We start from the raw sequence: 26,423 nt of genomic DNA, 5'->3' as shown, positions 1-26,423 counted from the left end.
TCTCATGTGGATTGATCTCCAAAAGTTCTTAAAGTTGGTGGAATTGGTGCCTCTAGGGGCAGGCCTGTCCAACCCTGTTCCTGGAGAGCTACCCTTCCATAGGTTTTCGCTCAAACCACAGTCGTAACTAACCAGATTCAGCTTATTAACCAGATAATTATTAGAATCGGGTTCGTTCGATTAGGGTTGGAGGGAAAACCTACAGGACGGTAATCCAGGAACAGGGTTGGAGAGAACACCTACAGGAGGGTAGCTCTCCAGGAACAGGGTTGGAGAGAACACCTACAGGAGGGTAGCTCTCCAGGAACAGGGTTGGAGAGAACACCTACAGGAGGGTAGCTCTCCAGGAACAGGGTTGGAGGGAAAACCTACAGGAGGGTAGCTCTCCAGGGTCAGGGGTTAGAGAGAACACCTACAGGAGGGTAGCTCTCCAGGAACAGGGTTGGAGAGAACAGCTCTCCAAGAACAGGGTTGGAGGTAAAACCTATAGGAGGGTAGCTCTCCAGGAACAGGGTTGGAGTTAAAACCTACAGGAGGGTAGTTTTTTTTTGAGCAGTGTATGTAGATATGCATAGTGTAATTGATGTGTATATATGTAGATATGCACAGTGTAATTGATGTGTATATATGTAGATATGCATAGTGTAATTGATGTGTATATATGTAGATATGCATAGTGTAATTGATGTGTATATATGTAGATATGCACAGTGTAATTGATGTGTATATATGTAGATATGCACAGTGTAATTGATGTGTGTATATATGTAGATATGCACAGTGTAATTGATGTGTATATATGTAGATATGCATAGTGTAATTGATGTGTATATATGTAGATATGCAGAGTGTAATTGATGTGTATATATGTAGATATGCATAGTGTAATTGATGTGTATATATGTAGATATACACAGTGTAATAATGTGTATATATGTAGATATGCATAGTGTAATTGATGTGTATATATGTAGATATGCACAGTGTAATAATGTGTATAAATGTAGATATGCATAGTGTAATTGATGTGTATATATGTAGATATGCATCGTGTACTTGTTGTGTATTGATGTGTTCATTTATGTCTCATCACGCTGCTTCAATAAAAGTGAAATAAATATATAATGTGATGGTGTGGAGGTCCACCTGTTCCAGGAGGAGTTGTCACGGTTCATGAATCCACTGCCTCGCTCTCTCTTTCTCTTTCTCTCTCTCTCTCTTTCTCTCTCTCTCTCTTTCTCTCTCTCTCTCTCTCTCTCTCTCTCTCTCTCTCTCTCTCTCTCTCTCTCTCTCTCTCTCTCTCTCTCTCTCTCTCTCTCTCTCTCTCTCTCTCTCTCTCTCTCTCTCTCCCGTGTTTGTGTGGGCGTGGTTCCCAATCTCGGCCTGATTGTCTGTGCCAGCTGGAATCACTTATCTTCCCTTTATATGTTCTGTAACCAGTGTTTCTTGTTGTCAGATCGTTGTTACTTCTCTGAGGTTGTGTCGTGTGTCCGTGCTCATCTCTCACCGCCCTTGTGTGGATTATCTGCTGTGCTCCCTCCTACCCATCCAGACACACTCCCCTGGATTTCTCAGCACGCTATCATCGGAAGATGCGCCCTAGTCCCTGGGTCGGATTCCGTCTGAGTACAGTCTGTCTGTCCTGTTGCTGCTGTAAACTGTATTCATTAAACCATCGTTGCTTGCATCTTGCATCCGCCTCTGTATTGTCACAGAACGATCTGACCAGACCATGGATGCAGCGAGTTCAACGAGTCTGACCGAATTCATTTCCCGCAGTATCACGAGAATGGATCAACAAGAGGAGAACATCTCCAGCACAGGTCGGGCAGTACAAGCCCTTGCGACGCAGGTATCCCAGCTGACCCAACAATTACAACATCTGAGGGGTCTCGATGCACCACCTACACCGGCAGTTCAACCCGCCCCGCCAGAGCCGGATACCAGAGGGTTATTCAGGTGATCCTGACTATTGCAGAGCTTTTCTTACGAGATGTTCCATGCAATTCTCGTTGCAGCCACGGACCTTCAACCGTGAACAGTCTAAGGTAGCATTCGTACTCACACTGCTATCAGGCAAAGCGGCTCTTTGGGGAACGGCGGTGTGGGCGAACCAGGACCCATGCTGCACCTCTTTCCAGACACTCTCCGAGGAGATGAGAAGGGTCTTCGATCGGGCCGTGGCGGGTAGGGAGGCGGCCAGACTACTCACTGACCTTCGCCAAGGAGACCGTTCAGTATCGGAATACTCCATCCAATTCCGCACTCTGGCCGCAGAGTGTCAGTGGAACGAGGAGGCGCAGTGGGACATGTTCCTGCATGGGCTGGAGGACCGGATCCAGAAGGAGATTTATGTTCTGGACCTTCCCAGGAATTTAAATGGACTAGTGGAACTAGCCTTGAGGGTCGACGCTCGTCTGAGTCGTATTGGCCGCCGAGCATGCCCTAAGAGACCGTATAACGACACGGAGGGCTGGCATGCCAGCGGCGGGAACACGGCCAGTTCAGCCTCCGCTCACGAACCCATGCAGCTGGGGAGAGCTCGCCTCTCCCGGGAAGAGAGGGAGAGGCGGAGATCCCAAGGACTCTGTCTCTACTGTGGTAGAGCGGGCCACTTTATCCACTCCTGCCCGGTAAAAGATCAGGCCCGGTAGTAAGCATGAGGCTACTATCGGGTGGTGTCACCACAGAGAAGACCTCATCATCTACTCTCCTCCCGGTAAGACTAAGATGGGCCACCCACACGCACGACACCCAAGCCTTACTGGACTCAGGAGCAGAGGGTAATTTCATGGACTTCAAGCTCGCTCACAAACTCCAGATTCCTATCACCTCACTCTCGCACAAGATATCCGTCAACGCTCTCAATGGTCAAGAACTCCCCAACATTTCTCACACCACTGAACCTATCACACTCATCACTTCTGGCAATCACACTGAGACACTATCATTTCTACTCATGGACTCACCCCTTGCACCATTAGTTCTCGGCCACCCTTGGCTCACCCAACACAACCCCAGAGTTGACTGGGGTCATAACTCTATATCCATGTGGAGTAACAAGTGCCTTGAGTCCTGTTTGGTGTCTGCTTGTTCGTCTGTGTCTGATTCTGTGTTTCTAGAGGAGGCAGTGGATTTGTCTAACGTGCCCGTTGAATACCTCGACCTGAAGGAGGTGTTCAGTAAGTCCCGTGCTGCTTCTCTTCCTCCGCATCGTCCCTATGACTGTGCAATAGAATTATTGCCAGGTGAGTCTCCGCCTAAAGGCAAGTTATATTCACTCTCTGTTCCTGAGAGGGAGGCTATGGAGAGATACATCTCTGATTCTCTGGCATCTGGATTCATTCGTCCTTCCTCTTCTCCAGCGGGGGCGGGGTTCTTCTTTGTGGGGAAGAAGGACGGTTCTCTGCGTCCTTGCATTGATTACCGTGGGTTGAATAACATCACAGTGAAGAATACCTATCCCTTACCGTTGATGTCCTCAGCCTTTGAAAGGTTACAGGGAGCATCCGTGTTCACTAAGTTGGATTTACGGAATGCATATCATTTGGTTCGCATAAGGGGGGGGGACGAATGGAAGACCGCGTTTAACACCCCCAGAGGGCACTTCGAATATTTGGTCATGCCTTTTGGGCTATCCAACTCCCCAGCGGTTTTCCAGGCACTCGTCAATGACGTGCTGAGAGATATGATTGATCAGTTCATATATGTTTACCTGGATGACATACTGATTTTTTTCTTCTTCTCTCCAGGAACACGTTCAGCACGTCAGACGAGTGCTTCAGAGGTTGTTGGAGAATGGACTTTTTGTCAAGGCGGAGAAATGCATTTTTCATGCACAATCCGTTCCATTCCTAGGTTACATCGTCTCGACTGAAGGTATTCGCATGGATCCTGACAAGGTTAAGGCTGTGGTGGATTGGCCAAGCCCAGATTCCCGTAAGGCCCTACAGAGGTTTCTGGGATTCGCCAATTTCTACCGGCGTTTCGTTCGCAACTTTAGCCAGATAGTCGCTCCTCTTACCGCCTTAACCTCCCCCAGAGTGACGTTCAGGTGGTCCGATACAGCCGAGGCTGCATTCGCCAAACTCAAGAGCCGCTTTGTTTCGGCTCCCATCCTCATAGCTCCCGATCCCTCGCGTCAGTTCGTGGTGGAGGTGGACGCTTCAGAGGTGGGGGTAGGTGCGGTACTTTCCCAACGTTCCTCTTCTGACGACAAGATGCACCCTTGCGCGTTCCTTTCCCATCGGTTATCACCTGCGGAACGCAACTACGACATTGGCAATAGAGAGTTGTTGGCAGTGAAGTTAGCACTGTAGGAGTGGCGCCATTGGTTAGAGGGTTCGGGGGTACCTTTTATAGTTTGGACCGATCACAAAAATTTAGAATATATCAGAACCGCCAAGCGACTCAACTCCAGGCAGGCGCGGTGGGCACTCTTTTTCGGACGTTTTGACTTCTTTCTCTCGTATCGCCCGGGTTCCAAGAATGTCAAACCCGATTCCCTTTCTCGCATTTTTGACCATTCCGAACGCCCATCCACTCCCGAGTGCATCCTACCCGGGACCCTAGTGGTCTCCACACTCACATGGGAGGTTGAATCGAGGGTCAAAACGGCCTTAGAAGGGGTAACGCCTCCGCCCGGTTGCCCGCCTAATCGGTTGTTTGTGCCGGAGGGGTGTCGGTCCGATGTTATTCGGTGGGGGCATTGCTCCAACGTAGCATGTCATCCAGGAGTCAGCCGCACTAGCTTTTTGGTTAAGCAACGCTTTTGGTGGCCACTGATGGCTCGTGACATTCACAGTTTTGTCTTGGCTTGCTCGGTTTGTGCCACTGGGAAGACTTCTAATCGACCCCCAGATGGGTTACTCCAACCGCTGTCGGTCCCTTCGAGACCCTGGTCCCACATCGCGCTAGATTTTGTTACCGCCCTCCCGCCCTCCCAGGGCAAGACGGTTGTTTTGACCGTGGTGGACCGGTTCTCGAAGGCGGCTCATTTTATTCCCTTGCCTAAATTACCATCTGCCAAGGAGACAGCGGTAACTGTCGTGGATCACGTCTTTCGCTTACATGGCCTGCCGATGGACGTAGTTTCTGACAGGGGGCCCCAATTTGTGTCCAAGTTTTGGCAAGAGTTTTGTAGGTTACTGGGAGCGAGTGTCAGCCTGTCTTCAGGGTTTCATCCCCAGAGCAACGGTCAAACGGAGAGGGCCTACCAAGATTTGGAGAGAGTGTTGCGATGTTTGATTTCTAAGAATCCCTCTTCCTGGAGTCAACAACTCTCTATGGTTGAGTACGCTCACAATTCGTTGCCAGTGGCAGCCACGGGTCTCTCTCCGTTGAGTGTAGTTTAGGTTACCAGCCACCTATCTTTCCCAGTACGGAGTCCGAGGTCACTGTTCCCTCCGCTCACGCTTTCATCCAGAGGTGCCGTCACGCATGGAGCAGAGCCCGTGAGACTCTTCTCCGGGTGGGGGCGCGCACCAAGGCTAAGGCCGATCGCCACCGGTCGAAGCCTCCGGTATACGTCGTTGGCCAAAGAGTGTGGCTTTCTACTAAGAACATTCCACTCCGATCCGTTTCGAACAAGCTTGCCCCCAAATTTATCGGCCCGTTTAAAGTCACCAGGATTATTAGTCCGGTGGCGGTCCGGCTCAAGCTTCCTCCGGCGTATAGGAGAATTCATCCTACCTTTCATGTGTCTAAAATAAAACCTGTGTTTCAGGCACGCATTAACCCGCCGGTCCCGGTTCCCCCGCCGCCACGACTTGTTGATGGGGAACCCACCTTTTCTGTCAATCTTATTTTGGACTCTAGAAGGAGGGGACGCGGATTCCAGTACCTGGTGGACTGGGAGGGTTACGGCCCGGAGGAGAGAAGTTGGGTACCTGCTAGGGACATTCTGGATCACTCCCTTATCGATGATTTCAATCGACAGGTAAATTCGCCTGGGAACGCCAAGAGGCGTTCCTAGGGGGGGGTTATTGTCACGGTTCATGAATCCACTGCCTCTCTCTTTCTCTCTCTCTCTCTCTCTCTCTCTCTCTCTCTCTCTCTCTTTCTCTCTTCTCTTTCTTTTTCTCTTTCTCTCTCTCTTTCTCTCTTTCTCTTTCTTTTCTCTTTCTCTCTCTCTCTCTTTCTCTCTTTCTTTTTCTCTTTCTCTCTCTCTCTCTCTTTCTCTCTTTCTCTCTTTCTTTTTCTCTTTCTCTTTCTCTTTCTCTTTCTCTTTCTCTTTCTCTCTTTCTCTTTCTCTTTCTCTTTCTCTTTCTCTTTCTCTTTCTCTTTCTCTCTCTCTCTCTCTCTCTCTCTCTCTCTCTCTCTCTCTCTCTCTCTCTCTCTCTCTCTCTCTCTCTCTCTCTCTCTCTCTCTCTCTCTCTCTCTCTCTCTCTCTCTCGTGTTTGTGTGGGCGTGGTTCCCAATCTCGGCCTGATTGTCTGTGCCAGCTGGAATCACTTATCTTCCCTTTATATGTTCTGTAACCAGTGTTTCTTGTTGTCAGATCGTTGTTACTTCTCTGAGGTTGTGTCGTGTGTCCGTGCTCATCTCTCACCGCCCTTGTGTGGATTATCTGCTGTGCTCCCTCCTACCCATCCGGACACACTCCCCTGGATTTCTCAGCACGCTATCATCGGAAGATGCGCCCTAGTCCCTGGGTCGGATTCCGTCTGAGTACAGTCTGTCTGTCCTGTTGCTGCTGTAAACTGTATTCATTAAACCATCGTTGCTTGCATCTTGCATCCGCCTCTGTATTGTCACAGGAGTAGCTAGGCTCCTTAAGCAAGCTACTACACTTGGTCAGTGTTCATACATGTGTTGGGTCAGCATAAAACAATGTTCTAGGATTTTATTTGATTTGCCCATTCTTATCCAGAACTTAGAAGGTTAAAAGTGATGAAGAGCACAATGGAAAGGAAGCGTTCAGTGATTACCCTGGTCACATGACTAGCCAGCGGACACTTAGTGTTTAACCTCTGTGACCGTGACTGGGCAAGGGTTCAAGCCAAACCCTGCCCCAGAGAGTGACCGCTGTGTTGAGCAACCTTGGCTGAACTTGCTGAACCGTTTGCGGTCGGAGTGGAATTCTCTTCTCCTGTGGTCATCACACACTACCACTGCAGAGCACCCTGGGTAAAGGCAGTCCCCCCCCCCCTCTCTCTCGCTCTCTCTCACTCATTCTCTCTCTCTCTCTCTCTCACTCTCTGTTTCTCTCTCTCTCTGTCTCTCTCTCACTCTCTCTCACTCCCTCTCTCTCTCTCACTCTCTCACTCATTCTCTCTCTCTCTCTCTCTCTCTCTCTCTCTCTCTATCTATCTATCTATCTATCTATCTATCTATCTATCTATCTATCTATCTATCTATCTATCTATCTATCTATCTATCTATCTATCTATCTATCTATCTATCTATCTATCTATCTATCTATCTTATCTATCTATCTATCTATCTATCTATCTATCTATCTATCTATCTATCTCTATCTATCTATCTATCTATCTATCTATCTATCTATCTATCTATCTATCTATCTATCTATCTATCTATCTATCTATCTATCTATCTATCTATCTATCTATCTATCTATCTATCTATCTATCTATCTATCTATCTATCTATCTATCTATCTATCTATCTATCTATCTATCTATCTATCTATCTATCTATCTATCTATCTATCTATCTATCTATCTATCTATCTATCTATCTATCTATCTATCTATCTATCTATCTATCTATCTATCTATCTATCTATTCTATCTATCTTATCTATCTATCTATCTATCTATCTATCTATCTATCTATCTATCTATCTATCTATCTATCTATCTATCTATCTATCTATCTATCTATCTATCTATCTATCTATCTATCTATCTATCTATCTATCTATCTATCTATCTATCATCTATCTATCTATCTATCTATCTATCTATCTATCTATCTATCTATCCCTCTCAGGTCTGGGGGGAGGTAGTGGAGGGAGAGAGAGACTGAGAGACTGGGAGGTCTGGTCTCGCGGTCAGTGGCTGGTCCTCACTGTGCCTTGGCAGCCGTCATGTCTTTAGCAAAGCCAACATGTTTGTTTTAGGATATCATCAGGCTTCTCATTTACAGGAACCCAGCCTGTGGTCCGATAGCGTTCCCAAATCCCTACCCCCTCACTGATGCCAGACTTGAGAAATTCTATAATTGTATGCAACACTGTAGGATAGATATGTTTACTTGCATATCTATTTTGGGGGTAGGGAGATAGCAGAGGTGGGCTGGATGGATAGACATACAGACTACCCCAGTGCCCTCTTAAGTAAGAAAGTAGAGGTGGGCTGGATGGATAGACATACAGACTACCCCACTGGCCTTTTAATTAAGAAAGCAAACAGAAAATATATCAGAGGAATACTGTTCTGCCAGAAAACAAATTCTGTTTTTCAAATTCAGGTTCATACTTTAGTAAAGCTTAATATAGTCCTATATTCAGCATTGTCATGTAAAGAGACTGAGACCTACTAATACTGGAACTGGAAGCATACTTAGCATAAAATATGTAAATACCAGTCATTTTGGCCAGGAAAAGCCCTAGTTTTCCATTCACAGACACGGTTTGTGGGTTATTCTCTCCCCTACTTAGCATAGCACAGCGTAATTACATAACCACATGTAGTTATTGCAATGGAACAACATGACTCTCGTCCACACACACACACACACACACACACACATTCAGTTGGATGACCTAGTATGGAGGGTGCACCAGGTTATCTTGGGTAAATAATAGTATTTAGTATTTGTTAGGATCACCATGCCAAGACAGCAGCTACTTTTCCTGGGGTCCAAACAGTAAAACAATTACATCACAGCAAAACACAACAAACAGCCTACATCATAAATAACACAATACATCATCAAATGCATTATTACAATCTGCTGCTTTCAACACGTCAATACTTCTCACAAAGACAAGTGGTGATGCAGTCAATCTGTCCTCTACTTTGAGCCAGGAGAGATTAACATGCATGTTATTGATGTTAGCTCTCCGTGTACATTTAAGGGCCAGCCGTGCTGCTCTGTTCTGAATTTGACTGTGTTCTACTTTATGGCTCTTGACCATAATGCTGGGCAGTAGTCCAGGTGTGATGAAACTAGGACCTGTAGGACTTGTTTAGTTGATTGTGATGTCAAGATAGCAGAGTAACGCTTTATTATGTACAGACTTCTCCCCATCTTAGCTACTGTGGTATCAGTATGTTTTGACCATGTCAGTTTACAATTCAGGGTTACACCAAGCAGTTTAGTCATCTCAACTTGCTCAATACCACATTATTCAGTATAAGATTTAAATGAAGTTTAGGCGTGTAGTGAATGATTTGTCCCAAATACAATACTTTTAGTTTTTTCTATACACTGAGTATATAAACATTAGGAACACCTGACTAATATTGAGTTGCACCATCACTTCCTCCCTCAGAACAGACTCAATTTGCCGTGACACACACACACACAACCTCTGAATGGCACACATACACACAACCTCTGAATGGCACACATACACACAACCTCTGAATGGCACACATATACACAACCTCTGAATGGCACACATATACACAACCTCTGAATGGCACACATACACACAACCTCTGAATGGCACACATATACACAACCTCTGAATGGCACACATATACACAACCTCTGAATGGCACACATACACACAACCTCTGAATGGCACACATACACACAACCTCTGAATGGCACACATACACACAACCTCTGAATGGCACACATGCACACACAACCTCTGAATGGCACACATGCACACACAACCTCTGAATGGCACACATACACACAACCTCTGAATGGCACACATGCACACACAACCTCTGAATGGCACACACACACACACAACCTCTGAATGGCACACATGCACACACAACCTCTGAATGGCACACATACACACAACCTCTGAATGGCACACATGCACACACAACCTCTGAATGGCACACACGCACACACAACCTCTGAATGGCACACATGCACACACAACCTCTGAATGGCACACACGCACACACAACCTCTGAATGGCACACATACACACAACCTCTGAATGGCACACATACACACAACCTCTGAATGGCACACATGCACACACAACCTCTGAATGGCACACATGCACACACAACCTCTGAATGGCACACATACACACAACCTCTGAATGGCACACATACACACAACCTCTGAATGGCACACATGCACACACAACCTCTGAATGGCACACATGCACACACAACCTCTGAATGGCACACATACACACAACCTCTGAATGGCACACATGCACACACAACCTCTGAATGGGACACACATGCACACACAACCTCTGAATGGGACACACGCACACACAACCTCTGAATGGGACACACGCACACACAACCTCTGAATGGCACACATACACACAACCTCTGAATGGCACACATACACACAACCTCTGAATGGCACACATGCACACACAACCTCTGAATGGGACACACATGCACACACAACCTCTGAATGGGACACACACACACACAACCTCTGAATGGCACACATACACACAACCTCTGAATGGCACACATACACACAACCTCTGAATGGCACACATGCACACACAACCTCTGAATGGGACACACACACACACACACACAACCTCTGAGGGGCACACATGCACACACAACCTCTGAATGGCACACACACACACACAACCTCTGAATGGCACACATACACACAACCTCTGAATGGTACACATACACACAACCTCTGAATGGCACACATGCACACACAACCTCTGAATGGCACACATGCACACACAACCTCTGAATGGCACACATACACACAACCTCTGAATGGCACACAAACACACAACCTCTGAATGGCACACATGCACACACAACCTCTGAATGGCACACATGCACACACAACCTCTGAATGGCACACATACACACAACCTCTGAATGGCACACATGCACACACAACCTCTGAATGGGACACACATGCACACACAACCTCTGAATGGGACACACGCACACACAACCTCTGAATGGGACACACGCACACACAACCTCTGAATGGCACACATACACACAACCTCTGAATGGCACACATACACACAACCTCTGAATGGCACACATGCACACACAACCTCTGAATGGGACACACATGCACACACAACCTCTGAATGGGACACACACACACACAACCTCTGAATGGCACACATACACACAACCTCTGAATGGCACACATACACACAACCTCTGAATGGCACACATACACACAACCTCTGAATGGCACACATGCACACACAACCTCTGAATGGGACACACACACACACAACCTCTGAGTGGCACACATGCACACACAACCTCTGAATGGGACACACACACACACACACAACCTCTGAATGGCACACATACACACAACCTCTGAATGGCACACATGCACACACAACCTCTGAATGGCACACATACACACAACCTCTGAATGGCACACATACACACAACCTCTGAATGGCACACATACACACAACCTCTGAATGGCACACATGCACACACAACCTCTGAATGGCACACATGCACACACAACCTCTGAATGGCACACATACACACAACCTCTGAATGGCACACATACACACAACCTCTGAATGGCACACATGCACACACAACCTCTGAATGGCACACATGCACACACAACCTCTGAATGGCACACATACACACAACCGCTGAATGGCACACATGCACACACAACCTCTGAATGGGACACACATGCACACACAACCTCTGAATGGGACACATGCACACACAACCTCTGAATGGGACACACGCACACACAACCTCTGAATGGCACACATACACACAACCTCTGAATGGCACACATACACACAACCTCTGAATGGCACACATGCACACACAACCTCTGAATGGGACACACATGCACACACAACCTCTGAATGGGACACACACACACACAACCTCTGAATGGCACACATACACACAACCTCTGAATGGCACACATACACACAACCTCTGAATGGCACACATGCACACACAACCTCTGAATGGGACACACACACACACACACACACAACCTCTGAGTGGCACACATGCACACACAACCTCTGAATGGCACACACACACACACAACCTCTGAATGGCACACATACACACAACCTCTGAATGGCACACATACACACAACCTCTGAATGGCACACATGCACACACAACCTCTGAATGGCACACATGCACACACAACCTCTGAATGGCACACATACACACAACCTCTGAATGGCACACAAACACACAACCTCTGAATGGCACACATGCACACACAACCTCTGAATGGCACACATGCACACACAACCTCTGAATGGCACACATACACACAACCTCTGAATGGCACACATGCACACACAACCTCTGAATGGGACACACATGCACACACAACCTCTGAATGGGACACACGCACACACAACCTCTGAATGGGACACACGCACACACAACCTCTGAATGGCACACATACACACAACCTCTGAATGGCACACATACACACAACCTCTGAATGGCACACATGCACACACAACCTCTGAATGGGACACACATGCACACACAACCTCTGAATGGGACACACACACACACAACCTCTGAATGGCACACATACACACAACCTCTGAATGGCACACATACACACAACCTCTGAATGGCACACATACACACAACCTCTGAATGGCACACATGCACACACAACCTCTGAATGGGACACACACACACACACACACAACCTCTGAGTGGCACACACAACCTCTGAATGGGACACACACACACACACACAACCTCTGAATGGCACACATACACACAACCTCTGAATGGCACACATGCACACACAACCTCTGAATGGCACACATGCACACACAACCTCTGAATGGGACACACACACACACAACCTCTGAATGGCACACATACACACAACCTCTGAATGGCACACATACACACAACCTCTGAATGGCACACATACACAATCCATGTCTCAATTATTTAAAGGCTTAAAAATCCTTCTTTAACCTGTCTACGCCGCTTCATCTTCACTGATTGAAGTGGATTTAATAGGTGACATCAATAAGGGATCATAGCTTTCACCTGGATTCACCTGGTCAGTCTATGTCATGGAAAGAGCATGTTTTGAACACTCAGTATATTTATGACTAGCTTATTACTAGTCACCCATTCTAAGACTGACTGCAGCTCTTTGTTAAGGGTTGCAGTGGTTTCACTTGCTGTGGCAGCTGACGTGTATAAAGTTGAGTCATCAATGTAGAAAAAAGCTATCTTGAGGTAAGCCAAACTCTACCTGGTTTACGTTAGAGAGGCTTCCATTTGATTAGATTTTTTAAATATTTTTTTTCACCTTTATTTAACCAGGTAGGCAACTTGAGAACACCTTTATTTAACCAGGTAGGCAAGTTGAGAACAAGTTCTCATTTACAATTGCGACCTGGCCAAGATAAAGCAAAGCCGTTCGACACATACAGTGCCTTGCGAAAGTATTCGGCCCCCTTGAACTTTGTGACCTTTTGCCACATTTCAGGCTTCAAACATAAAGATATAAAACTGTATTTTTTTGTGAAGAATCAACAACAAGTGGGACACAATCATGAAGTGGAACAACATTTATTGGATATTTCAAACTTTTTTAACAAATCAAAAACTGAAGAATTGGGGGTGCAAAATTATTCAGCCCCTTTACTTTCAGTGCAGCAAACTCTCTCCAGAAGTTCAGTGAGAATCTCTGAATGATCCAATGTTGACCTAAATGACTAATGATGATAAATACAATCCACCTGTGTGTAATCAAGTCTCCTTGTATAAACTTTCAGCTCATACAAGGAGAAGACTGATCAGAGATGCAGCCAAGAGGCCCATGATCACTCTGGATGAACTGCAGAGATCTACAGCTGAGGTGGGAGACTCTGTCCATAGGACAACAATCAGTCGTATATTGCACAAATCTGGCCTTTATGGAAGAGTGGCAAGAAGAAAGCCATTTCTTAAAGATATCCATAAAAAGTGTTGTTTAAAGTTTGCCACAAGCCACCTGGGAGACACACCAAACATGTGGAAGAAGTTGCTCTGGTCAGATGAAACCAAAATGGAACTTTTTGGCAACAATGCAAAATGTTATGTTTGGCGTAAAAGCAACACAGCTCATCACCCTGAACACACCACCACCACTGTCAAACATGGTGGTGGCAGCATCATGGTTTGGGCCTGCTTTTCTTCAGCAGGGACAGGGAAGATGGTTAAAATTGATGGGAAGATGGATGGAGCCAAATACAGGACCATTCTGGAAGAAAACCTGATGGAGTCTGCAAAAGACCTGAGACTGGGACGGAGATTTGTCTTCCAACAAGACAATGATCCAAAACATAAAGCAAAATCTACAATGGAATGGTTCAAAAATAAACATATCCAGGTGTTAGAATGGCCAAGTCAAAGTCCAGACCTGAATCCAATCGAGAATCTGTGGAAAGAACTGAAAACTGCTGTTCACAAATGCTCTCCATCCAACCTCACTGAGCTCGAGCTGTTTTGCAAGGAGGAATGGGAAAAAATTTCAGTCTCTCGATGTGCAAAACTGATAGAGACATACCCCAAGCGACTTACAGCTGTAATCGCAGCAAAAGGTGGCGCTACAAAGTATTAACTTAAGGGGGCTGAATAATTTTGCACGCCCAATTTTTCAGTTTTTGATTTGTTAAAAAAGTTTGAAATATCCAATAAATGTCGTTCCACTTCATGATTGTGTCCCACTTGTTGTTGATTCTTCACAAAAAAATACAGTTTTATATCTTTATGTTTGAAGCCTGAAATGTGGCAAAAGGTCGCAAAGTTCAAGGGGGCCGAATACTTTCGCAAGGCACTGTACATCGACACAGAGTTACACATGGAGTAAAACAAACATACAGTCAATAATACAGTATAAACAAGTCTATATACGATGTGAGCAAATGAGGTGAGATAAGGGAGGTAAAGGCAAAAAAAAGGCCATGGTGGCAAAGTAAATACAATATAGCAAGTAAAACACTGGAATGGTAGATTTGCAATGGAAGAATGTGCAAAGTAGAAATAAAAATAATGGGGTGCAAAGGAGCAAAATAAATAAATAAATTAAATACAGTAGGGAAAGAGGTAGTTGTTTGGGCTAAATTATAGGTGGGCTATGTACAGGTGCAGTAATCTGTGAGCTGCTCTGACAGTTGGTGCTTAAAGCTAGTGAGGGAGATAAGTGTTTCCAGTTTCAGAGATTTTTGTAGTTCGTTCCAGTCATTGGCAGCAGAGAACTGGAAGGAGAGGCGGCCAAAGAAAGAATTGGTTTTGGGGGTGACCAGAGAGATATACCTGCTGGAGCGTGTGCTACAGGTGGGAGATGCTATGGTGACCAGCGAGCTGAGATAAGGGGGGACTTTACCTAGCAGGGTCTTGTAGATGACATGGAGCCAGTGGGTTTGGCGACGAGTATGAAGCGAGGGCCAGCCAACGAGAGCGTACAGGTCGCAATGGTGGGTAGTATATGGGGCTTTGGTGACAAAACGGATTGCACTGTGATAGACTGCATCCAATTTGTTGAGTAGGGTATTGGAGGCTATTTTGTAAATGACATCGCCAAAGTCGAGGATTGGTAGGATGGTCAGTTTTACAAGGGTATGTTTGGCAGCATGAGTAAAGAACACCCTCTGTGTTCTCTTAGATAGTAACTCTCAATCTATGATATAGCAGAGGACGTGAAGCCAGAACACCTACGTTTTTTTCAGTAGTCGATTATTATCGATAATGTCTTAAGCTGCACTTACATCTAACAAAACAGCTGTTACAGTCTTCTAATTATTCATTTTATTTCAGCCAATCATCAGTCATTTGTGTAAGTGCTGTGCTTGTTGAGTGTCCTTCCCTAGAAGCATGCTGAACATCAGTTGTTAATTTGTTTACTGTGAAATAGCATTGTAGGCTAAGATTGAAGAGGTGACAAATAAGAGTGTCAATATAGTCCACTACAATCCTCAGACATTTTCCAGCCAAGTTGTCAGTACGAGGTTGTTTATCATTATTGATAGACCCCCCCCCCCCCAAAAAAAAAGATTACCTCTTCCACTCACTTCATGGAATTCAAAATTTCAATCCTTGTCTTTCATAATTTGGTCTGTTATGCATGGATATGGATGTTCAGAATTTGTTGTTGCCATGTCATGCCTACATTTGCCAATGAAAAACAAATTAAAGTGGCTGGCAATATGAGAGGTTTTTGTGATTACTGAGCCATCTCATTCAATGAAGGATGGAGCTGAGTTTGCGTTTTTGGCCAATTTTTATTTAAATGCTCCAAAGATTTGTACTTTTTACTAAGATTTGTACTTTTTACTAAGATTTGTACTTTTTACTAAGATTTGTACTTTTTACTAAGATTTGTACTTTTTACTAAGATTTTTACTATGCAATACAGTATATGCTACTTGTTCATGTTCCCACTCAGTTGTCCCCAGTTACACTCACAGGTAATCCAACACCCTCCCATTGAAAACCTCAAACCTGGTCACCTGTGTTTGTATATGCAAGCGGAAAAGAGAGAGAGAGAGAGAGAGAGAGAGAGAGAGAGAGACTGTTTAAGGCCACGGGGTGTGTGAAGGAGAATTTTGTATTTTTCAAACACCTGAAACAGCTTTTTCCTGCAATCTAGAGCCATAATCATTATGCTGAATTCTATGTATATTTTTGATTCTGTGTATATCTTTCTGCATATCTAAGCATACCTGTTGAGATGTCTGTATCCTCCTGACTGGTGGGTAAAAATTGAAAGGAATGTGAGTCTTATTCAGTATATTTACAGTTTTTTACAATCACTTTGGCACACATTTCAGAACCGTAATGTCATTTTTCAGAACTCTCGACACAAAATTCACAACCGATGATCAAAATGCACATTTTTCAAAATTCTAACACTTTTTCCAATTGCTTGGATGCAATACACATAAAGCTAAGATCATTTGTTCATTGAACTAAAATCACCTGTTCAAAATGACAAAAGTTAAAGTATTACCATAACGCAATTCAGACATTACATCTGAGATGACTGTCTTTTCATTTCATTACAATGATCTAACTATCAATTGATACAACTGATCAAAATGATACGTAACTGTGGCGTTACTTTTAATGCAGAGTTTTATGGAAACTGACGAACAATATTCCGTGTTTAGATCATAAACGTTTCAGGATAACGAGATCCATTGACATCAATAACCGTGGAACATGAACCAATTGGACCACATTATCTATGGCTGTAATATTTCATCATCATTCTTTATCAGACACTGTTTCTATGGTCCCATGTACCACTTTTCCAGACCATGTTTTCAGATTTGACATTACTGTACACTTACCGGCCACTTTATTAGGTACACCTATCTAGTACTGTTACGGTTGTGTTTGTTAAGAGATGCCATTCTGCACACCACTGTTGTAAATGGCTGATATTTGATCATGTGTGGCCTTTCTGTTAGCTTGAATGAGTCTGGACATTCTCCTCTGACCTCTCTCACCTACCAAGATGTTTTTTCCCACAGAACTGGCCCTCACTGAATGTGTTATGTGTATCGCACCGTCCTCTGTAAACTCTAGAGGCTGTTGTTCGTAAAAATCCCAGGAGGGCAGCATGTGTGACACCAACAGTCATACCACGGTCAAAGTAGCTTAGATTACACATCTTGCCTGTTCTAATGATTGGTTGAACAACATCTTAAGCTCTCTACTCTATATACTCTATATATTGAGTTGCAGGCAGCCACACGTTTCACTATTCGAAGGAGCAGGCTATTAGCGTTAACATGCAGGTGTACCTAATAAAATGGCCTGTGAGTGTATGTATACAGGCCCTTGTAATTGCTTTTCCAATACAGTCAACTCGTTACTGGTGATTGATTTCACATTGTGGTACAAGTAAATAGTGAAATGAGTGGTATCCACCTACAACAACATAGTGATAACGTGGAGCCGGCAGGTGATCCAGGTCACAATAGAGGCCAAGCAGTGGGAGGAGGAAGACGAGGAAGACGTGGTGGTCAAAGGAATGGCAGGGGACAAACAATCCTTCTGAGAGGTGGTCGTGGGCCTCGTTTGAGAGGTGTGGGGGAATGTGGCAGAGGACAAGGCCACGGACCAAGCACCCCTTCTGAGAGGTGGTCGTGGGCCTCGTTTGAGAGGTGTGGGGGAATGTGGTAGAGGACAAGGCCACGGACCAAGCACCCCTTCTGAGAGGTGGTCGTGGGCCTCGTTTGAGAGGTGTGGGGGAATGTGGTAGATGACAAGGCCACGGACCAAGCACCCCTTCTGAGAGGTGGTCGTGGGCCTCGTTTGAGAGGTGTGGGGGAACGTGGTAGAGGACAAGGCCACGGACCAAGCACCCCTTCTGAGAGGTGGTCGTGGGCCTCGTTTGAGAGGTGTGGGGGAACGTGGTAGAGGACAAGGCCACGGACCAAGCACCCCTTCTGAGAGGTGGTCGTGGGCCTCGTTTGAGAGGTGTGGGGGAACGTGGTAGAGGACAAGGCCACGGACCAAGCACCCCTTCTGAGAGGTGGTCGTGGGCCTCGTTTGAGAGGTGTGGGGGAACGTGGTAGAGGACAAGGCCACGGACCAAGCACCCCTTCTGAGAGGTGGTCGTGGGCCTCGTTTGAGAGGTGTGGGGGAACGTGGTAGAGGACAAGGCCACGGACCAAGCACCCCTTCTGAGAGGTGGTCGTGGGCCTCGTTTGAGAGGTGTGGGGGAACGTGGTAGAGGACAAGGCCACGGACCAAGCACCCCTTCTGAGAGGTGGTTGTGGGCCTCGTCTGAGAGGTGTGGGGGAACGTGGTAGAGGACAAGGCCACGGACCAAGCACCCCTTCTGAGAGGTGGTCGTGGGCCTCGTTTGAGAGGTGTGGGGGAAAGTGGTAGAGGACGTGCTTCTCCAACTGCATTGCTTGCTGTCTGGGGTGTTAGGCTGGTTTCTGTACAGCACTTTGAGATATCAGCTGATGTACGAAGGGCTTTCTAAATACATTTGATTTGATTTGATTTGACAAGGCCACGGACCAAGACAGCGGCAGCAAGAGCAAAGAGCGGGCTGTGGTCAATTTGGTTCGGGCCAGAGATGATATTCGCCTTACAGAAATTCCGCAGCACATCTTGGACAATGACGACATGTTCAACAATGTGGAAGCCATAAGTTTGCTGACTGTCGCACGCATGCTGAAAAGGCACCAGGTGTCTCTAAAACAGCTATACCATGTGCCTTTTGAAAGAAATGAGGACAGAGTGAAGCAACTGAGGACTGAGTATGTTCAGGTATGTTCAGGTATGTTTAGTTTCAAGATGCCTGTTGTGAAAAATTGCCCAAAATTCTACATCATTGTAATCAGTAATTCTCTTTCCAAAATGTATTTTTAGAGGGTGATGGAGCTGGATGCTGACGAAAACCATTGCAAATTCCTATTTTTGGATGAGGCAGGCTTCAACCTGGCTAAAACAAGGAGGAAAGGTCAGAATTTCATTGGCCAGCGTGCAACCATCCAAGTACCTGGACAACGTGGGGCCAACATCACCATGTGTGCCGCTATATTGGAAGATGGTGTGGTGGGACGCAGACCTTGTATTGGATCATATAATGCAGCTCTCCTTGTAACCTTCCTTGATGAGCTTAATCAGGTCTGTAGAGCTGATGGTGTGACCCATGTCATTGTGTTGGATAATGTCAGGTTCCACCAGGCTCAAATGGTGCAAGCATGGTTTCAGGCCCATCCACAATTTACTACCCTGTACTTACCCCCATACTCTCATTTCCTTAACCCGATTGAGGAATTTTTCTCCACATGGAGGTGGAAGGTATATGATAGGCACCCTCACGAACAAGCCACCCTTCTCCAGGCCGTGGATGACGCATGCAATGACATCACGGCAGACCAGTGTCAGGCTTGGAATCGCCATGACAGAAGATTCTTCCCAAGATGTTTGGCTAATGAAAACATCCATTGTGATGTGGATGAGAACCTATGGCCAAATCCACAAGACAGGGTTGAGGGAACTATAGAAGTACAGTAATCAATCTTTTGTTTTTCTTTTTACAGTAAGCCAGGTGAGGAACACTGCAGTGATGTTTTACAGTAAGCCAGGTGAGGAACACTGCAGTGATGTTTTACAGTAAGCCAGGTAAGGAACACTGCAGTGATGTTTTACAGTAAGCCAGGTGAGGAACACTGCAGTGATGTTTTACAGTAAGCCAGGTGAGGAACACTGCAGTGATGTTTTACAGTAAGCCAGGTGAGGAACACTGCAGTGATGTTTTACAGTAAGCCAGGTGAGGAACACTACAGTTGACCTTTTGTGGTTTTCTTTTTTGATTGCTAATCATTTCTGCTTCGATTCAAAGAAACCTATGTTGTGATTTTATTGTATTTCAAAATACATTTCAGATTTTGTTCAATGATTTCACTGTGTCTGTAGTATTCTCTCTACTAGTCATTTTACAGTGATGTATTTACGTATAGTACCATAATGAAACATGTATCACATATTTTGAACTACAATATTTAATGATTGTACGAACAACTACACAGGGAAACTATCGGTATCTTGTGTGTGTGTGACCTAAATTAATGTTCCTATGGTATTTCATGATAAATTAGTTATTTGAACCAATGATTCTGCAAGTGCAAGGTTTCTTTAAAGATATGAATGCACAATGCTATGTTTTGAACATTGGACAGCCTGTGTTACATGTCACAGCTGGCTGAAGGACCAAGGTGCAGCAAGGTAAGCGTACATTTTCTTTTTATTAAAAATGACGCCGACAAAACAAAGAACAAAGCCAAACCGTGAAGCTTTGGGCTATGTGCCCTGAACAAAGTTAACTTCCCACAAAACAGGTGGGGGAAAAGGGTACCTAAGTATGGTTCTCAATCAGAGACAACGATAGACAGCTGCCTCTGATTGAGAACCATACCAGGCCAAGACATAGAAATACAAAACATAGAAAAAAGGACATAGAATGCCCACCCTAGTCACACCCTGACCTAACCAACATAGAGAATAAAAAGCCTCTCTATGGCCAGGGCGTGACAGTTACAAGTGATGACCGATTTGAGTTTTGTGTCTAGTTTTGAAAATGACCACAAGGTTCTGAAATTACTGCCAAAGTGAATGTAAAAAAACGTAGTTATCGCTTGCTTTTCTAAAGTCCACCAACCAACCCTGCCTGTTAAGTGGCTAGTAGTATTACGTGTGTGTGTGTGTGTGTGTGTGTGTGTGTGTGTGTGTGTGTGTGTGTGTGTGTGTGTGTGTGTGTGTGTGTGTGTGTGTGTGTGTGTGTGTGTGTGTGTGTGTGTGTGTGTGTCATGCATGTGTCATACCCATTTACACCTCTCTTTCAAGGCTGGGAGAGAGGGAGAGCGGGAGACAGAGAGAGAGACTCCTTCCCCTCTCTCTCTCCCTCCCTCCTCTCCCACTGTGGTTCTTTAATTTCTTGGAATTATGTGTCTTCTGTTTCTGGGCGAGTGAGAAAGCACTTAGAGAGAGATCTGAATGAAAGGTAGTTATTAAATGCTACCATGTTTTTTGTATGCCTCATAGTCTCAGTCAGGTAGTCAACATGTCCCATTGGTTCATCACACCAACTGAGGGAAGAGGTATGAATATACTATAACGTTTTACATCATCTTCCAACAGAGGCCTTGGTCTCAATGGAACTCCCTGCCTAAATAAATAAAGAATAAATACAAATAAAGATATCCAATGACCATGACTAAGGTCAAAGAGGGTTCAATCCCTGATCCATAGTGATACCCTCACACACAAAACACATTTAATATAACCCTGTAGCACTGCAAGTCCATTTTGGAGGCTATATCAATATCCAATGAAGTATAACCTTTCTTATCTCAGTTATCCAAGGTATTTTTATGTTTTTACTGTTTGTTGTCTTGTGTAAACTCAAGATGAACAGCCATTAGCGTTTCTCGAAGTAGACAGTAGACCCTACTAAGACCGCCATCTAGTGGAGAGAGTCTAGAAAAACAGTCAACTGCTGAGCTGAATTCTGTCCTTAGGATAAATGATTCATGCATCATAGATTTAGTTACTAAAAACAGGCCTCAGATAGTAAAAATATATCTGGACCTGTATTCATAAAGTGTCTTAGAACTGATCTTAGATTAGCACTTGATACATACGGCCCCAGATCAATTCACTTGTATGGATTGGTTGACCGTTGACAGCATAGATATGGAGCTGATATGGTCTGTGGTTGACAGTCTTACCTGGGGTACACAGTGAGATGGGATAACTGCGATTCATTCCATACAGGTGAGACATTTATCTAGGCAGGTACTCCTCTGTCTGATGTTTCATTATTATTTTAATAATCATATGTTATTTACTATACACTTTTATCCAAAGAGACTTACAGTAACATGTGCATACCTTATCTCCTACAATATCTTCTACCTTATATTCTACAATATACTCTACCTTATCTTCTACAATATCTTCTACCTTAGCTCCTATAATATCTTCTACCTTATCTCCTACAATATTCTCTACAATATCTCCTACAATATCTTCTACCTTATATTCTACAATATCTTCTACCTTAGCTCCTATAATATCTTCTACCTTATCTCCTACAATATCCTCTACAATATCTCCTACAATATACTCTACCTTATCTTCTACAATATCTTCTACCTTAGCTCCTATAACATATTTTACCTTATCTTCTACTTTATCTTTTACAATATCTTCTACATTATCTCCTACAATAACTTCTACCTTATTTTCTACCTTATCTCCTACAATATATTCTACCTTATCTTCTACCTTATCTTCAACAAGAAATATCACTCACAAAACAGAATAAATATCTGATAAAACTACAGTTCCTCACAATAAAATGACAGCTCTTAATAAAGACAGCTCTGTTTAAAAAGAAAGAACAGCTTTATACGATATGAAAACAAATAATTTTGAGCTGATAGGAACTCCAGGTCCAATTCATTAAGGTAAGCCTTTGAAGGCCTGAGAAGTCACTAGTTGTGGATCTCAAGGAGTTAGTCCAAAGTGTCCCAGTGTGGCTTTGTATAAATAAAAATAAATAAAATACATGATTTTCTTCCTTATTTTCCACAATATCTTTGTACAATATCTTTATTCATCAGTCACGACAAGCACATCCCTGAAAGAAGAGGAGACTGGTGAAGGGATGTCGGATCATAGTAATGGCTAGAATGGGATACGTGCAATGGTATGAAACACATGGAAATGATTTGTTTGATGTTGGATACAGTTCCATACATTATTTCCATGTTTTACTATGAGCCCCTGCCATCTGCCACCACTCTCGACCTGTAGGCTTATACAAAAGAAGGCTACATATTAAAGTGGCATTTATCAGGCAGACATATAACAGTAGGCCTAAACAAAAACTGAAAATAAATTAAATCCGAGGGTAAGTAATACAATCTTCAAAAATGAATGAATAGTGGGTAGTGCGCACATCTCCACCTGAGCAGGCTGACAGTGTTTGACATGCCGCAGTCAAAACAACTGGGAACTCGGAAGTCGAAGAATTGCGAATTCTGAGTTCCGAGCTCCCAGTTGTTTTGAACGCGGCATTAGTTTATACCTATCCATGCGTTGTAAGATCTGAAATGCGTCAGCAACGCCTGGGCAGAGGAACGCGCACAGTGTGTGCTCACGCCACACTCTCAGCACAGTGAACCACATGGTTGCGTGTGTGGGTGGGACTGAAAAGAAATCCGCGTTTTTGTTGACACGAGATGAGCCGCTTTTCTTATGTCAGTTGGATGCGGACGTTGTTCTTTTGTGTGAACTGATCTGTGTAACAGTATAACATAAAAGTCACATTGATCAGGCCATGCGCTTACCGCTTAGTGGAGTAGGTTACTACTTTTTTTATGGATTACAAAGCTAAATTAACCTGCGGTGACAGATACAATGTCTCGTCCGGAAATCTCTATATGTCCGCGGCAATGTTCTCGGCGGGAGTTCTCGGAAATTTAATCGCCTTGGTCCTTTTGGAGATGCGGCGCCGGAGGCAAAGTCCATCCCTTTTCCAGGTGCTGGTGACCGCGCTGGTGATTACGGACCTACTGGGTACCTTCTCCGTCAGTCCTCTCGTACTAGCCTCCTATACACAAAACAGGACCTTGATGGGTATGGGTGAAAACGGAGCAGTATGCAACTATTTTGGGTTCAGCATGACTTTTTTCAGCCTCGCCACTTTGGCCATTCTGTGTGCCATGGCTTTGGAGCGCTACCTCTCCTTTGGACACCCGTATTTTTACGAACGGCACTTGAGAAAACGCTGCGGATACATCACCATTACACTCATCTACCTGATCTGCATCCTTTTCTGCCTAGCACCTTTCGTGGGCTTTGGAAAATACGTTCAATATTGCCCGGGGACTTGGTGCTTCTTTGACATGGTCCCATTAGAAACCAAACCAAAAGTTTACGTCGGTGTGTATGCGTCATTGACTCTCCTCATGATTTCTACCACAGTGGTCTGTAACTTATCTGTCGTCTACCACTTAATTATGATGTATAGGAGGTGCAAAGCGCGTGTTTTAACGCGACGGATACGGTTCTACCAAAGATCCCTCTCTATGACGGAGGAAGTGGAGCATCTTCTGCTTTTGGTGTTCATAACGGTGACCTTTGTCATCTGTTCGTTTCCTTTAGTGGTAAGAGAATTCGTTTCGATGTTGCAGGTCAAAGTGTTGAAAATATTGAGACACTGTCTAATGTGCAGTGTGTGTGTGTGTGTGTGTGTGTGTGTGTGTGTGTGTGTGTGTGTGTGTCCTCCCTTCTCTCAACCCAAGCATCTCTTCTTCACATATGTTACAGTTCAAAATAGTGCTCTTTAACATAACCATGTCCCAAGCCATGTCCTGTTACATCATCATAAACAACAACAACCCAATTTAAACATTTAACATGTCAATAATGAAAGGCTTACACGGAGCAAGACCATTGACATATTGTGATTATTTATGTATTATATTTCCATGTACTTATTGCAGTGTTCTTGCACCTGTTATTGCTCAAGCCTACTAGCTGCAACCAATACTTCCTGGCCTTTAATAGATCATAAGGATACTGTCTTACTTGATAACCATATTTTGTTGATATTGAAATTCTGAATAACTGACTGTGATGCATTTTCTCTTTGTGTGTCTGTCTCTGTGTGTGTGTGTGTGTCCCATAGCTCCGTGTGTTCATCAACTTCATGGGCAGGTCAAATGAGAGCTATGGCACTGATCTCGCTGCTCTCCGCCTGCTGTCCTTCAACTCCATCATCGACCCCTGGCTCTTCATCATCCTCAGCCCCTCGGTGCTGCGCTTCCTCTGGAGGAAGCTGACACTGTGTAAGCCCCAGAGGCCCCCTGAGGCCCCCACATTCCCACGGAAAAAGGCTTTCCCCGTTGGGCCAAAACTCTCACTGCCAAACCCACCCATGGAGCTCCAGAACGAGGAAGTGCAGAGAGTGGACAAGACATAATTTCATGCATATGGAATCAGGGGCCAATGACCCACTCTAGAAGGATTACAGTAACGAGACCATTTGATATCAGCAGGAGCCTAAGTGGACACAGGAAGTGACTTGACAGAGTAGACATCCACTGGTTGAAGGGACCCCCTTACACAGTGTGCAAATAAACATTTAGTGAGGTGCAGCATTTTCACTTATTGACCTCATGACAGGAGGTTGGAATAGATTGAGGAAGATATCAGAGATGTGGAAGGCTGTGGTGCTGACATGTTATACCCACACAATATGGATTTGGGATTTGGAACCAGACTTAGCATTTTGATGCGTCTACTTATTTCATTGCTTCATTATATTTATATACAAACTTTATGATCAGAAATGTATAGGACTGAAATGTTAATTTGACCTAACTCCTCTTGGACGAATGGGTCCAGTATTTACTATATTAATAAAAGTCAATAAACATGATCTAATCTTAAACCATTTTATGATTGGAAAACCAAATATAATGTCCTTGTAATATATTGAATGTTTACATTAAATGTTTCAGTATCAGAACCCAAACCCAGCTGTCGTCGGAGCCCGTATTCATATGATGTCTCACAGCAAAGGAGGAATTAGATCATAATGAATAAGATTACATAGACAAGACGGCCAGGTCACCTACATGGGACTCGAAAAAAGCCGACAGACCAAATGTTAAGGCTGAAAGCTACACAGTCCCAATCCTGAGAAGGTAAACATAGCTGCCTGTTCAGCACGGTACAACATGTTTAGACATTTGGTGACCAATGTGCCATTCTTTATTGGAATTTTTA

The 26,423-nt window shown here is 44.5% G+C and overlaps 1 protein-coding gene across 1 annotated transcript; it reads left to right on the top strand.

Annotated features, from left to right (window-relative positions):
• Positions 1-23,790: 23,790 nt before the first annotated feature.
• Positions 23,791-26,088, top strand: LOC109866514 (prostaglandin E2 receptor EP2 subtype). The gene is made up of 2 exons (XM_020455219.2): positions 23,791-24,796; positions 25,321-26,088. The coding sequence occupies exons 1-2, from the start codon at positions 24,008-24,010 to the stop codon at positions 25,612-25,614; spliced, it is 1,083 nt and encodes a 360-aa protein (XP_020310808.1). The 5' UTR covers positions 23,791-24,007; the 3' UTR covers positions 25,615-26,088.
• Positions 26,089-26,423: the final 335 nt, after the last annotated feature.

This window comes from Oncorhynchus kisutch, linkage group LG21 (genome assembly GCF_002021735.2).
Source record: "Oncorhynchus kisutch isolate 150728-3 linkage group LG21, Okis_V2, whole genome shotgun sequence".
Classification (NCBI taxonomy): domain Eukaryota; kingdom Metazoa; phylum Chordata; class Actinopteri; order Salmoniformes; family Salmonidae; genus Oncorhynchus; species Oncorhynchus kisutch.
The sequence above is the reverse complement of the archived record's forward strand: the minus strand, read 5'-3'. Positions and strand labels throughout refer to the sequence as shown.